Source organism: Ornithodoros turicata, chromosome 2, assembly GCF_037126465.1.
Source record: "Ornithodoros turicata isolate Travis chromosome 2, ASM3712646v1, whole genome shotgun sequence".
Lineage (NCBI taxonomy): Eukaryota > Metazoa > Arthropoda > Arachnida > Ixodida > Argasidae > Ornithodoros > Ornithodoros turicata.
This window is the reverse complement of record NC_088202.1, coordinates 14,335,949-14,350,119: the sequence shown is the minus strand read 5'-3', so window position 1 is coordinate 14,350,119 and position 14,171 is coordinate 14,335,949. Positions and strand designations below refer to the sequence as shown.

Genomic DNA, 14,171 nt, shown 5'->3' with positions numbered 1-14,171 from the left:
TACCTGTGTCATCATGTTCACAGTAAATGAAGCTTATACGCTGCGCAAGTCCGCGAAGACAATGTGCACGACGTCACTGTGACGTTTCTAGGACACTACTGATTGGCCGCAGGAACCGTATGTGCGCGCTTCATGAAGGTAAACAAATGAGCATTCGATGCACAGGGTGCCTCCGGGAGGGCTAGAACAGCTCTGATTTCGTTGGGGATGATCTTCGTTTATTGACGAATAACAAACGGAAGTTCAACGCAACATGCTTCATGAAGTTTGAACTATTCGGCCCTTGTATAAGATCGTTCGTGTGACCACCCTGAAAACATTTTCCTATTGTGTTCAGATTAAGGTCTCCCGGGGAAGACACCTATTTAGCGCGAACTGCGAGAGCCCTCATAGAAGTGGCAAATGTAGTGACATGGCAGCTACAATGCTCAAAACTATCGTGAACAACGGGACGAAGGCAACCGTGCCTCCACACGCGTAAGAACTTGCATCTTACAATGTGAGGCAACAGGAGCCTGGTACTGTGGCAGTGGCACCCGAACGTACAAGGATGAGACTCGTCCCCGGTAAACTCTGAGGCTCCACTGTTATTAGGCATTAGAACTTGTATGGGGCCACACAAACAGCACATTAAAGTGTGACTTGCCCGGGAGCTCTTCGTTTCCACCACGAAGGCAGAGCCTTGGTAGTGGTTCAAGTTTGAGCTGTTTCTGTAGCCACCATAAAACACAGCACAACACACAAGTAGACAAACACTCCCCTATCCGTAGAATGCCGTTTGGCTCCACCAGCAGCAGCAGCAACAGTAAATCGCGTTCTCCCGCCGTCGACGGAGTCGTGTGTGCTTCGGAAATAAATAAGTCACACTACACTCCAATGCGGCGAAGTACAGTCATAAATACAGCAGGTATTTAGCAATGTATCCCCTTAACAAAACGGAAAACATACGAAACCCATGGTGGGTTCCCTACTGTTTACTTTCCTGTCGCTCACACGTGGAGTCGACATGGGCCTTCGCGAATGGGAGCGCGGCACGCCACTGCGCACGTCACGTCATTTTAGGCCGTCGCCGTCTTCTGCTGCGCAGAAACCTACTTGCGGATTGTATTGTGATTGCTCGTCGTTGGGAGGCTCGGTATCCATCGCCGGCCTCTGCCCGCACTTGTAAAGACTAGACGCTAGTAATAACTGGAGCACGTCACATAAAACTTGCACAGGAGTGGCACGTTTCGGCGCTCAAAATTTCAGAGCTGTGCTCGTCGAAGCACTCACACGCGTTTCATACGTACTAAGTATGACATGCACAGCGGCCAGACCATTTGGCCATACTTGACCTGCTTGCCGAGTCTTCGACTCGAACCGGATAACCATAGTGTAACCCGCACGTACATTAAAAAAATATGCAGCTCTTTAATTTATGGGCAAGAGAAAGGGGGGGGGGGCGTGTTGAAAGGTTTTTATTTTTATTTTCTTTTCCAGGACATAATGTTAATTCAAATTCATGCTCGGGAGTAGCGAAGTGTCAACGTACCAACGGTCTCGGCTTTCGGCACGAAAACGGCACGAATGTTGCATAGAATCCAGCGAAAAAGTTTCACTACGTAAAGCGTGTCTAGTGTATCAATGTACCCCGTGTTGACGCATACGTGTTGAGTGGACACAGGAGAAGCTAACCTAGTGACAGCAACTGAGCTGGAGCCTTGTTTCTTTCGTGTTGCATTCAATAGGCCCAAATCAGAGTATAGGAATTCGACGAGCTTACTAAGTCTGCGGATATTGATAGTTAGTTAAATTTGCGAAAGTTGGCATCTCAGGTATCGACGTGCAGGAACAGAACATTACGGGAATTGCCTCAGGTTTTCACCTTGGACAAATGAGGGCGACTAGTTGTGAATGTACGTGGAACTGATGTTCAGCAGCTAAAACTGTATGTTAAAAATCATAGAATGCTGCTATAAACTACGTACTGCTTGCGACATACTTGTTTGATATCTCCAGCCCGCGTAAAAGCGGGTTACCTAACCAAGTTGCTGTGCTACCGTCGCCTTCGCCTCACTTCCGTTCCCCTGGTGGCGGCGGTGCAGCGCAGCGCCACCAGACGGGAGAGATGGCGACCCGATAACCGCGCGTCGTCTGCTAGCTCCAAGTGCGTTGACGGGGCAGCGCTTTCCTGGGAATGCGGAGTGTGGATGCGTGGACCAATGAATGGTCAGAACAATCGAGAGTGTGTTGATAAGATTATCAACACTTTCTCGATTGTTCCTAAGGTGTTCTTCCGCCATCTACGCTTCCCTGCCCAGGCGAATGAACGCAGTGAATGAGAGTGGAGGGGCACCAACGCGTTACTGAGGTCCCGTGTTCCACAGCGTTTCTTTGCCTCATTTTGTATAAATTTATTATTTCTTTTTTAAATCCTGGCCAGCAAGCGAGGCTGTTGCTTCACATAACACCAGTAAATAAAATGAGGTAATCCCTCGCTTGTGCCAGCTTCACGGAGCAACCGTGGTCCCTTGCATTGCTGTGACACCTTTCACAAAAAGTCCTGACGACCGCAGGATCTACTCAAATGTGGCCTAATCCTGGTGTACTTATGTTTCAAAAACAGTAAACAGGAACAAAAGGAAACAGGTTACAATTCTCATTCTACTCCGTATTCCGAGGAAAGCGCTGCCCCGTCGACGCATTTGGAGCTAGCAGACGACGCGCGGTTATCGGATCGCCATCTCTCCCGTCTGGTAGCTCTGTGCTGCACCGCCGCCACCAGGGGAACGGAAGTGAGGCGAAGGCGACGGTAGCACAGCAACTTGGTTAGGTAACCCGCTTTTACGGGGGCTGGAGATATCAAACAAGTATGTCGCAAGCAGTACATTTAGTCACTTCGAATCCGTGAATGTTATTTGTTGCAAATTACAATGCCGACATTTTTCCCTCAACGCCGCCAATTGTTCGCAGGATCTGTATGCATATTTTGTATGCATAGTTCATTCGTTTTCCTTGCATATTTTTCCTCGCCCTTCTTATGACTAACAGTTGATACTCTCCATTTTCTGTCCAATTCGAAGCCAATACTGCCTGAGTAATTTTCTTTCTTTTTTTATCAGCGGAAGATGAACCAGTACTGCGTCCAACAACAACCAATTTCGAATTCAAAGTGTTGGCAAGCGTTACAACAACAATTAAAATTGCACGCAATGGCTACTGAGTACCGGGCCATTCACTCAGCAGCACAATCAGTGGAATCACCCTGACGCTTGTTCTTAGTCTTCTTATTCGATATAACGGCGGCAGACCTCTTATCCTGGTGTGTAGTTTTTGAACTGTTGACTGACTGACTTGCTCTTCTTCTTATCCAGAGCAACTATGACTTCACTTCTGCCTGCATAAGGAACAAAAATGTAGTGTATGCATGAAGGAGTCCATGGAATTGATTAATGGTTTGAGAAACCATACTGTCATGCAATGTAATATTTTCATTCAAGCGTTCTATTGACAACTTCTGGACAGTGGAAAACATTGTTTACACGAGCTGGCTGCCTTTCCTCCTAGCAAAGTACTTAGCCGTGACTCACCTCCCCCTTCCCTTTTTTTTTCGTCTGGTCGCCATCATCGTCATCACCTGCACGTTCACACGTGGGCCACAGTTCCAACCTGCTCTAGCCCATGAAACACTTGTGCCCCAAACACATATTTATGGGACGTTTTATGTTATATCTTACACCCAAACGCCTTGCCTTATCATCAGCTGCCAGTCATCCCTCTGCCCACCGCAAGAGGCAGTTCTAACTTTCTGGAATTGTTTATTAATGTGTTGCATTTGGAGTGTCAAAATGGAAAAAGCTGTGTGTATGTGTGTGTGTGTGATGTAGAAGCCTCACCGAGACAGAAGTATAAGAGGACATGTGAAGATGATATGAGAGGGTAAATGGAGGTAAATGATTTGAAACTGAAGTAGTCGAAGGTAATTAAAAGTAATAAGTAAGAGTAATTGAAGGCGATTAAAGGCAATTAAAGCAAGACAGTTGAGTTTAAAGGTAATGAATGTAAGATATATGCAAGAATGAAATATGCTAAATGATAAAGATAAGATATATGCTAAATGAAATTAAGGATTACCGAAGGTAACCGCAAGTTATTGGAGGTAATTAAATGTAAGTAAAGGCAATTAACGTCAATTAAAGGCCAACTGAGGGTAGTTAAAGCAGTTAATGTAATTAAATGCAATTAAATGAAATTCAAGACTACCTGAGGTAACCTGCGGTTCCCTTCGGTAATTAAACGGTAATTACAGGGTAATTGAAAGTAATTAAGGCTAATTAAATGTTACTTAAACGAACTTGCACATACTAATCGAAAGTGTCGAGCCGGAAGTCAAGTATAAACCGGAGGTGGACAACCGGAAGTCAGGTTAGACCCAAAATGGAGGACCGGAAGTCGAGTTAGACCGAAAATGAATACCGGAAGTCAGTATAGACGGTGAGTGGACAACTGGAAGTTGGGTTTAGACCGGAAGTGGATACCCGGAAGTCAAGTATAGACGGGAAAATGCGCTTAATGCTAACGCATTTTCCTCCTACTTACCGCTAAATCGCTATGTTATGCTAATTTTTTTATGTTTCAGGGCACAGTGAGGTTTCGGTTTGGAATATACAACATCACCACCTGTGGCGACACTACCTTCCTCATGAAAGAACGGAAATTCAAACCTGGAACGTCAGTTTAGTGCTCCGAAATTCTGTAAAATATGTTGTCATTGTCCCTGATAATAAAACGCGCTTTATTCATTTTTTTCTTCTCTGTCATCGCTGATAAGCATCACGGTGACGCAGAACTAAACCTATGTCTATGTCTGACGAAACATTTGAAGAAATACACTCTAAAAACTATTGCCACGATTGATAGGGTTATCGCTTCTGTGTCTTTGCTTACGCCTTTCTGTGTCAATTATCATGTATCCAAATTCACACAAGGGGGCATACACCCCCTCTCTCATCGAATGATAAGTGATAACCCTATCATTCGTGGAAATGGTTGGCGCAGAGCGTGCTAAGCGGTTAAGTTAAGCTTTTAGAGCCCAAGCAGCACAATGTACTGAAAGTCGAGTGCAACATGGGTGGACGGTATGTGTCTTATCAATGTTCTTTAGTTTCACGAGTCTGTTGAAGGCCTTCCACCTACCCGTCCACCCCTATTGCACTGGACTTTCAGTACATTGTTCTGCTTGGGAGTTTACATCACATCACTTCTGGCGGCTATTGTGACGAGCCACGAGCAGCTAATGGTGAGTCGATATTAGCTGCAATTAAGATATCCTATCAAAGCAGCTTGTGACGTTGTCAAAAGGGGGCGTCTTTGAAAGCAAGATTAGAGGAGAGCATCCAGCTCAGCGAGGACTTCCAACTCAGCCAACTACTTCGACTATGAAGAAGGTGGTATGTAAGAGACAATATGTAAGAGACAAGAGACAAGAAGGTGGTATGAAGAGGGAAAGTGATTCCGCCGTGAAACACTTGAAGCTCCGCCATTCATGGAAGAAAAAGTAATTGCCGATGTTGTGTAATTAGTAGCCGCGATGACCGGAAATTAGGAAGATCAAGGTTCGAATGCTTGCGCCGGAGGTCATAGGCCTTTTCAAGAATGATTTAGATTTCGTCGTTCGCTAGGTGTTGAGAAGTTCTATGGGTTTATCAGATTCCTAGGTGGAGGTAATTTCTCCGTGTCTTTGTGTATGACCAAAGTGTCCCAGAAAGATTTCCCCTTGAGGTGCGCACAACGATGATTTCCACATCTAACGCAACGTAGCAAGGCCTGGAAAAGAAGCTGAGCAACCATGGTGGCCATGATGGCCGCAGCAACACTTTGATGAAGATGAACGAGATAGGGCAAGATGAGTCTGAAATTTGAATATAAAATTATATTTTTCGTGTTAAAATGAACAACATATAGGCACATTCTCAGGGGCCTAGAGCTTGTGACCTGTATTTGCAGAACGGACGTAGCTGGTCTAATACACAGAAAAAGAAATTCAAAAATGCAGATTGTCTCCTCTTGCCGCAACCCCCGAGGCAAGACGAGACATCGCGTGGGGCAAGATGAGACACGCCGTGGTAATGAAATATAGGATTTAGATGTTGCAATCCAAGCAGACAAAGTAAAGCCCGTGGACTCCTACACAGCCCCCTTGAGCCCACCACCAACATGATGTCCAATAAAATCATATATAACCCATTGCTATTTCCCTCCACCGTCCTTTGCAAACAAGGCATCGCCAGTGTGAAGTGTCACTGGTCGCTCGCTTTTGCGCGCGCTTCTGCTTGGCTGGAAATATCCTAGGAAACTGAAAAATATTGATGGAAAATCCAGGGCAGTATGCAAAATCTCAGAGGAACAAGCATAAAACCACCTAATAGCTGACTTAACCGTTTCTAAATGACATTAAATATAAATTGCACTACACCTAAATTAAATTGTCGCGTCATGCTCCGTGCATATCATCGGATGCATTAAATTTAACGGATGCATTAACGGTAACCAATATTTTGCCAAGTAACCAAGACTTTCCAGACGAATGTCGGCACAGTTCCTCCTGGAGTCGGCCCAGGACGCATACTACCCTTCTGACTTCTCTTCTGACCCTTCTCTTATACAGTTGACCAAGAAGTTGACAGCTCTTTCCAATTCTTCGGGAGATCCAAAAAAATTATGGCGAACCATTAACGATGCGCTGTCAAGGAGTACCACAGGGTGCACTCCAGGCGCACGTCTTACCTACAACAATGTTTATGTGTCTGAACCGTCTGACGTGGCGAATGTTTTCAACGAATACTTTTGCAATATGACAAAGCGCGTGAACGTACAAATGGATACCCAGGCCACCGTATTTCTTCCATGTCCACAAGCAAACTGATTTGTTCTTGCTCCTACAACTAGGTCTGTAGTTTTGTCTGTCATACAATCTTTGAAACCACTGAGATATTGCGGCTATGACGGCATATCGCCTTTACTTCTAAAAAAATTATCTGACGTTTTGGCTAATCCGATGTCGACGGTATTTAACTGTCTATTTTCACAGGGGGTATTTCCTGAAGCGTTAAAAATAGCAAAGGTGATACCAATATACAAGAAAGGAACGAGATCTGATGTAGGGAACTAGGCCTATTTCTCTGCTGTCCTCCATCAGTAAGGTAATGGAGAAGTTAATCTTGCTGCGATTAGAACGTTTTTTTCGAAAACAAGGGGCTCTTTAGCGACTATCAATTCGAGTTCCGCAAAAGCAAATCCACCATCCAGGCTCTTGTTCACGACACTGAAAGAATATGGTCAAATATTGAATCAAAATTACTGACAATGGGAATTTTCGTAGATCTTACGAAAGCGTTTGGTCTCCTAAATCACAAAATTCTGCTTCAGAAACCAGCTAGATCCGGCATAAGAGGTACTCCACTTACACTGTTACAGAGTTACCTGCAAGACAGGCAACATTATGTATGTAATGGTGGCTCGAGTTCGTCGACGCGGTATCTGAATACGGGGGTGCCTCAGGGCTCTCTTTTTGGACCATTCCTATTTTTAGTGTATATTAGCGACCTCCATGAATTTCTTTCAAGCACTTGTTTTTTTGTACGCAGAAGACACCAACGTATTTGTGGAAGCTCCCAGCCTCCCAGCTCTTTTTTACAATGCAACGCTTGCACTCGACAAACTTGACGCATGGCTACGGTCTAACAAGCTCCTGCCTAATTTTCAAAAAACGTCGTACGTTATTTTCCGTCCCTCTCAAAGGACTCTCGATTTCTCAAATTTACAACTAACGTTCGGAAGTCATTTCTAACTCAAACTGTAACACGCGCTACCACTGTTAAATTTTTGGGCGTCCTCTTACACGAAAATTTATCTTGGCAGCCTCATATTAACTTGGTTAGGAGCAACATCACGCCTGGCCTTTATGCTTTATCTCAGCTGAAAAACTTTGTCTCTGTTAACACTGCTCTTATGGTCTACTATGCTTTGATTCATTCTCACATTACATATGCTGTAGAGGTTTACGGCTTCAGTTATCCTAGTAACCTTCAACCTCTCCTCCTCGCTCAGAAGAGGGCCCTGAGAACTATTCTAAATTTGGAACCCCGTCAGTCAGTTTCACATGAATTCCGGCTCTTGGGGATACATTCAGTATATAACCTTTTAAACTACAAGGTCGCTTTAATGATGCACAAATTGTTTTATGTCCCTACCAGTAGATATCAGCTGGTCATGCAGGTCTCTGAAACACCTTACTCTCTTCGACATGATGTAACCAGACTTCGGTACCCCACCTCACGAACTAACTATGGGCAGTTCTCGTTGATAACTTTTGGTAGTCAGATCTGGAATAAGTTACCAGAAAGCTTCCGTCATATCAACAATTACATCGAGTTTAAATGGAAGAAGTCATTTTCTTTAAGATTGTTGCTTTTCTTTTCTGTTTGTTTTTGCAGTGTCGCAGGTTAAACTGCTTGGTGCTCCTCACTCTATACCTATAACATTCCTTGTATTTGTAGTTTGGACTGTCATACAGTCCAGTTCTGTTCTATGTATGTAGTAGAAAACGATGATAAAAAAAGACTCACTACATGAAATTGAAGACGTCATATACATGTACAAAAAAAGAAAACAGAAGTGCGAGGAGTCAAGGTGCAGACTATGTTTTCTACCAATCAAAGTGTTACATTCATTTCGATCGACCGTCACATGCTCACAGTCAATCACACAGCACACAGGCTGTGCGGGGCAGTGTACAGTAATAGGCGGATTTTCCGTACGCAAATGACTCCCATGGGGAACCATGACTTCTGCCACAGGAATATTATATCTTAGTGTTCTTTTTATTTATTTATTTTTCGGTCAGGTCAAAGTCTGAGGGCCCAGTTTTTCATACTAAAACACTTGCGGAGAAGCCAAAATAGGACCATTTTCGTGATGAACATTTGGAAACCGCCATTTTGGGATTGCACAGCGCTTTCGGGAATTTAGATGCAAATAGTCTTTCGCTGTCCAACAGCTTTCGACAGTATGACCACGTCTGTTCAGTAAATTGTGTGGCAAGTGCTCGTGCAGCCGTCACTCCGCAAACTGGCCGCAACTGTCGATCTCAGACAACGTGTACACGTAACAGTCACGCAAATACAAGCAGGTCGCATCATACCAGGACGTCTACCAAGTTGCAGCATCCAAATTCCCTGACTTTTGCAGGTTTGCACTATTTCAAGGGAATTTCCTGACCAAAACAAAGGCAACTTTGTGAATTCTGCTTCGTTTTGATACAGATATTTCATAAAAGAGATCATTTGTTGAGTGCTAGCGAGGCTGGCCTATTATTCTGCCTCTAAGCTTGACATATTGTCGAACTGCTACTCACAGCAGCGATGCTGCAGCATGGCGGCTCAACCAAAGATCGACACTCTAAATTCGCTGTGCATTGTCACGACACTTCTCTCCCATTTGCCCTCACTCCAGCTTGGCAGAATAAAAGCGCTAAAAACACGAGGACAACGGACACACAGTTAGCGCACTAACAACATTTATTTTTCAACAACACCGTTCCTTAAAAAGGCTCACGAATTCCCTTTCCTTCGTTGTCAACCCAATGGAAGCGCTGCTGACGCACTTGTCACCCCCCTCCGCTATCAAAAAAGCTTCCCAGATTTCCCGTTCTCTGCTATCAGAGAACCTGCCCTTTATCTGCGTGTCACCAAACAAAGGTAGACACCCACAATCCCTCACATGTAAAAAAAGATTACCAGAACGTGCAGATAGATTATACTTGTGCTCTCTCAATCGAACATTTAAACACCTTCCTGTTTGGCCCAGATACATGGACCCACATGACAATGGAATTTCATAAACAACATGAGAAACACAGTTAACAAATCTATCCCTATGCTTCACAACGCATCCTTTCTTTTCAACCCCCCGAACATCGTTAACTATTGCATGTCGTTCGAATACTCTCTTGGAACATCATATATCTTGCCCATATTTCTGGCGTACGATTGGGGTATGGATGGTATCACCGGAATGCCAGCTAAGCACTTAGCAGACAAAAGGTTGCGGGCGGCTGCTTCGGACCGTACGGAGACGAAGAGAGAACCATCTCGGTGGAAACGGTGGTGCATAACCTGTTGTTGGGTTAGCAGGCGTATCTCACTAGCGACCGCATTAGGATTCACCTTCCAGAAGGAGTAGTCAGTAGTTGCTGGTCGAAACAGTATGGGAAAACCGCCGGCTCGGTTCTTCTTGTAGGTGACAGTGGTGAACGGGTCATGAAGTGAAGTGGCAAGGTTGCTATCGTTCATCGCATCTGTCTGCTGAGGAGCTGGCGGTGCCGAAGTGTCCATGGTGTTATCGGGAACATTCACGATCTGTGGAATGGTGGGATCACCAGAGGAAGGGCTCCCTACCCGTTGGCGTTTGGCGGGGCTGACGGGGACCTGTTGACCTGTGGTAAGTGTCATAGAGACGTTGGACCTCCCGTCCAGATTACGGCGGGAGGTCCGTGATGGTTCGATTTCCTTTTCAACGGCTCTGAAAAAGCCTAAAGGCTAAAGGCTGTTCCACTTCACAACGACGGTTATCCTCGTTGCTCTTGCATGGTTAAGAGCTCTCGGATGGTGCTCTTGAGGATCTGGAGCACATTCTTCTTCATTGCCCTCACTACGAAGCTTCCCGAACCACACTCTCCGAGTCTTTTCGTCAGCTGGACTCTCGCCCTTTCTCCCTACCGAAATTGCTTGGTCCCTGGCCCAATCCAGCCCAGCAACGCTCTGCGCTCAAAGCTCTTCTGACATTTCTGGACACCATCGGACTTCGATCGTTATTGTAAAGGGGCTCGTTATTTTATTCCCCCCCATTCCACCAAGCACTGGGGTAGAGTATCGCCTGTTGCGATGAAACTCCCCACTCTCCAAGGCCGAAAATAAAGTTGTTGTTGTTGTTCGTTTCTGAGATGAGAGAGCTGCTTCGGCGGCGCTGTCCGCCAGTTCATTGCCTTCGACACCGCAACGGGCGGGAACCCATTGAAGAGCGAGCCTAGTCCTGCTTCGTAGACTAGGTTGCAAGCGATTAACACATCCAAAACCAACGGGGCGGAGGAGCCTCGGATGCCAGAATTTTCAATTGTTGCAGCGCAGATGCCGAGTCAGTAAAGACCACCCAATTCCGGGGTGGGAATGGAACGATGTGCTGCAAAAAGAAAAGCAGAGTGTGGCGTAGAGTTCCGCAGCTGTGGATGATGTACAATGCCAAAGGCGACGTCCTTGAACTATGCCCTCGTCGGGGATGACAAATGCTGACGCGGACTTGCCATTTCGACATGCGCCATCGGTGTAAGCTGCGGTCGAGGTGGAAAACTTCGCGTCGATGAGAGCATAAAAATGGACTCGAAGGACTTGAGGGGGAACCTGAGCTCTGCTGACCTGGAGGTCAGGCAGACGTGGGAAGGTGGGTGGCACAGGCAGAGCCCAGGGGGCGTTTGGCGGTGTAACAGTCCTAGGTGTGAAGCCGGTAAGAGCGGGCCGTGTCCTCTGCGCCACGCGATGAAAATCACTTTCAGGACGGTATAGAATTTTCCTGAGGAGTGGGTGACGGGGAACGTTCGCACGCAAACGCAGGAAGTGTCGAGCCGCTTCCCGCTCACGGAGGACCTCCACCGAGAGTTCTCCAGCTTCAGCTAGGACTTGCCGTGTTTCAGTATGTATCTGGCGTACTTGGCAGTGCGGCTGTAGGAGGTGCATGGACTCACCACTTCCTGGTTTATCAATTTGTCCGCTCTATGAATTCGGCAAGATTCCGAGCGATACCGGGAGCTAGTGCGCGGCAGTCGAGTGGGAAGGTATAGGCGCTTTTATCATCTGGCGAACCGGTTACCGAACCATATTCTTTCAGTTCTGTTCCTGTTCGTTCAAGGGGAGAGAAAAACTGTATATGATTCAGTTCGGATTCAGTTCGGCAAAAAATGGCGTTTCTTGCGGATTTCGGTTACGGTTTAGTTCCGGTTACGACCCCTGCTTCCATGTGCACACCTTTACAAAAGAATAGCATTTTTTTATAGTGACATGAACAATAACATCCCTATTGAAAAATCCCGTATGAGACTCATATGGTTCCTATATCAGTTTGTATGGTTCCCGTACAGATTCGTATGGGTCCTATATTTATACATATGGACCGCGTATGAAGTCATATGTAGGCAATATGGCATTCTTATGGGTACCGTACGGAGTGATATGGAGTCAATATGATACTTATGTGGGCCTCGTATGAAGTGATATGGGGCCGTATATCACATATCTTTCACCCATATGAAGTGATGTGGCAGCAATATGGGTTCCATACGACGTCGTATGTGACAGCAATAGTACACATATGGGGCCGTATGATGCACATTAGGATAGTATGGGGGACAGGAATCACACATGACACATAATTCGAAACGTTGATTCTGCCACATAGTTATGGGTACAATTATGCCAAACTAGTTTTTGAAATGGGCCACTTAATTGCGTCACGCACTTACCTTATAAAAATGGATTGCGCGAAAAAAATGTGTGTCACTGCCCTGGAGGAACGTGCAGATAAATAAACTCACTGCTACGTTCCTGTGTTAGGGACTAAATAGTAACGGACGGACGGAAACGATGCAGAAATAGGATACACGCTCCGAACAACACGTGAGTTGACACACATGACTAGGTTAGGTCAGGTTGGATGATGTCGCTTTTTGCTGAGAATACAATTAGTTATACCTTAACAAGGATTTGTCCTGCTTTCTAACCTGTTCCCGTACTCAAAATATCGATTCTTCAGGTATTTATCTGGAGTACACGGATAGCCTGCTCAAGACTCTTGGGGACCCTAGTGGTTCATGGCAGTAGTGAGTCTCTTTCGACTGACGGTGGTGTCGCTTGATGTGGTAGTGCGTCTAATATAGAGGCCTAAAATGGTCCTATCAAGACGCTATTTGTTGTGACGGATTCCGCATTCCTCCCCCTTCACGAGCACGCCTAAAGTTTCTGAGAAATCCTAACGGTAGCCGACAAATGTGAAAATTTTTGGCTTCCATCAGCACATATACGACACATTCGGAGCGCCGTCACTCCCGCGGCGTTTGTCGGATTCACGCCAAAATTTGCGTCCAAATAGGTCTCGAATAGTTCTATGATCGGCCAAATCACACCGCGGTCCGGTCTTTAGCGGTTCGGAAATTGTGGGTGAAGACGCGTTCGCGACGCTCTTTTTGCAAACTTTGGGGTCCTTTTTAGGAAGGAAGCTCACGTCCGACGATGTTCATTTTTTTGTAACGTACTCTACATGACGTACCAAACGTGACAAAATTGACCGCAGCTCTGTAACTTTAGCGGCTCTCCAGTTACCGGTTTCCGTGTTTGCACTCCTCACAACAGATGTGACGGGCGGCCGCATTTTCCTAAAACCGCCCCAGTTGCAGCTACATAGTCGTGTGTAACACAGTTTTGAAGGTCTCGACGTGCTCTTTTCAATCGAGTTTGTCTTATAGGCCCGCAAAGTTTCGTTCTCCAAGATAAGATATTGGCTTTGTAGTTTTTCGACGCCGGCGTGTCTGGGTGACGACGCCCCGAAACGCTTCCCGCTGTTCAGTGCTGTAACTTGCTTACCTAACGCCCGATTTACCCGAAATTTTGTGTGTGCATGCTCCGTACCCTGCACTACAAGTTTCCGATTCGGACCACCGGTCAATTCCCAGCTGTTAGGGCGTCATTGCGAAAATTCCTGACGCCGACCCCCGTTCCGCGACATTTGTCTCAGTGTTTGGGTTCGAACCCCACGGCAGATCCGAACCTCCCTCTGACGGGCACACGTACTCAAAGCGGGCAAGATGTAGGAACTTGTGACACCTTTTTATCTCTCTCCGTTCTCTAGTTAGGATCCCGTGGCAACGGCGGCTTCCTTATATATGGGGTGCGGGGCATTTTTTTCGATATTGGGTGTTTCTTGGCGTAGGAAGGTGAATGAGGTCTCGTTTTGACGGGGAAAACGTCCTCTTTCCGATAGCATTGTTGTCGTGCTCGCGCCGATTTCCGTTCTCTTGATATAGCACGAAGAGCGCCGCGACAGTGGCGCCCCCGACGCCACACTCTGCATCCGCCACTGCTCTCAGT

The 14,171-nt window shown here is 46.1% G+C and overlaps 1 protein-coding gene across 1 annotated transcript in view; it reads left to right on the top strand.

The window, feature by feature from the left end:
• LOC135383132 (uncharacterized) overlaps window positions 1-4,782 on the top strand; it is a 47,236-nt gene extending 42,454 nt beyond the window's left edge. Inside the window, exon 4 of the mRNA XM_064612737.1 lies at window positions 4,619-4,782. Coding sequence (XP_064468807.1) covers window positions 4,619-4,720 — 102 coding nt within the window. The 3' untranslated portion in view covers window positions 4,721-4,782. The remainder of the gene's footprint in view (window positions 1-4,618) is intronic.
• The last annotated feature ends 9,389 nt before the right edge of the window (window positions 4,783-14,171 follow it).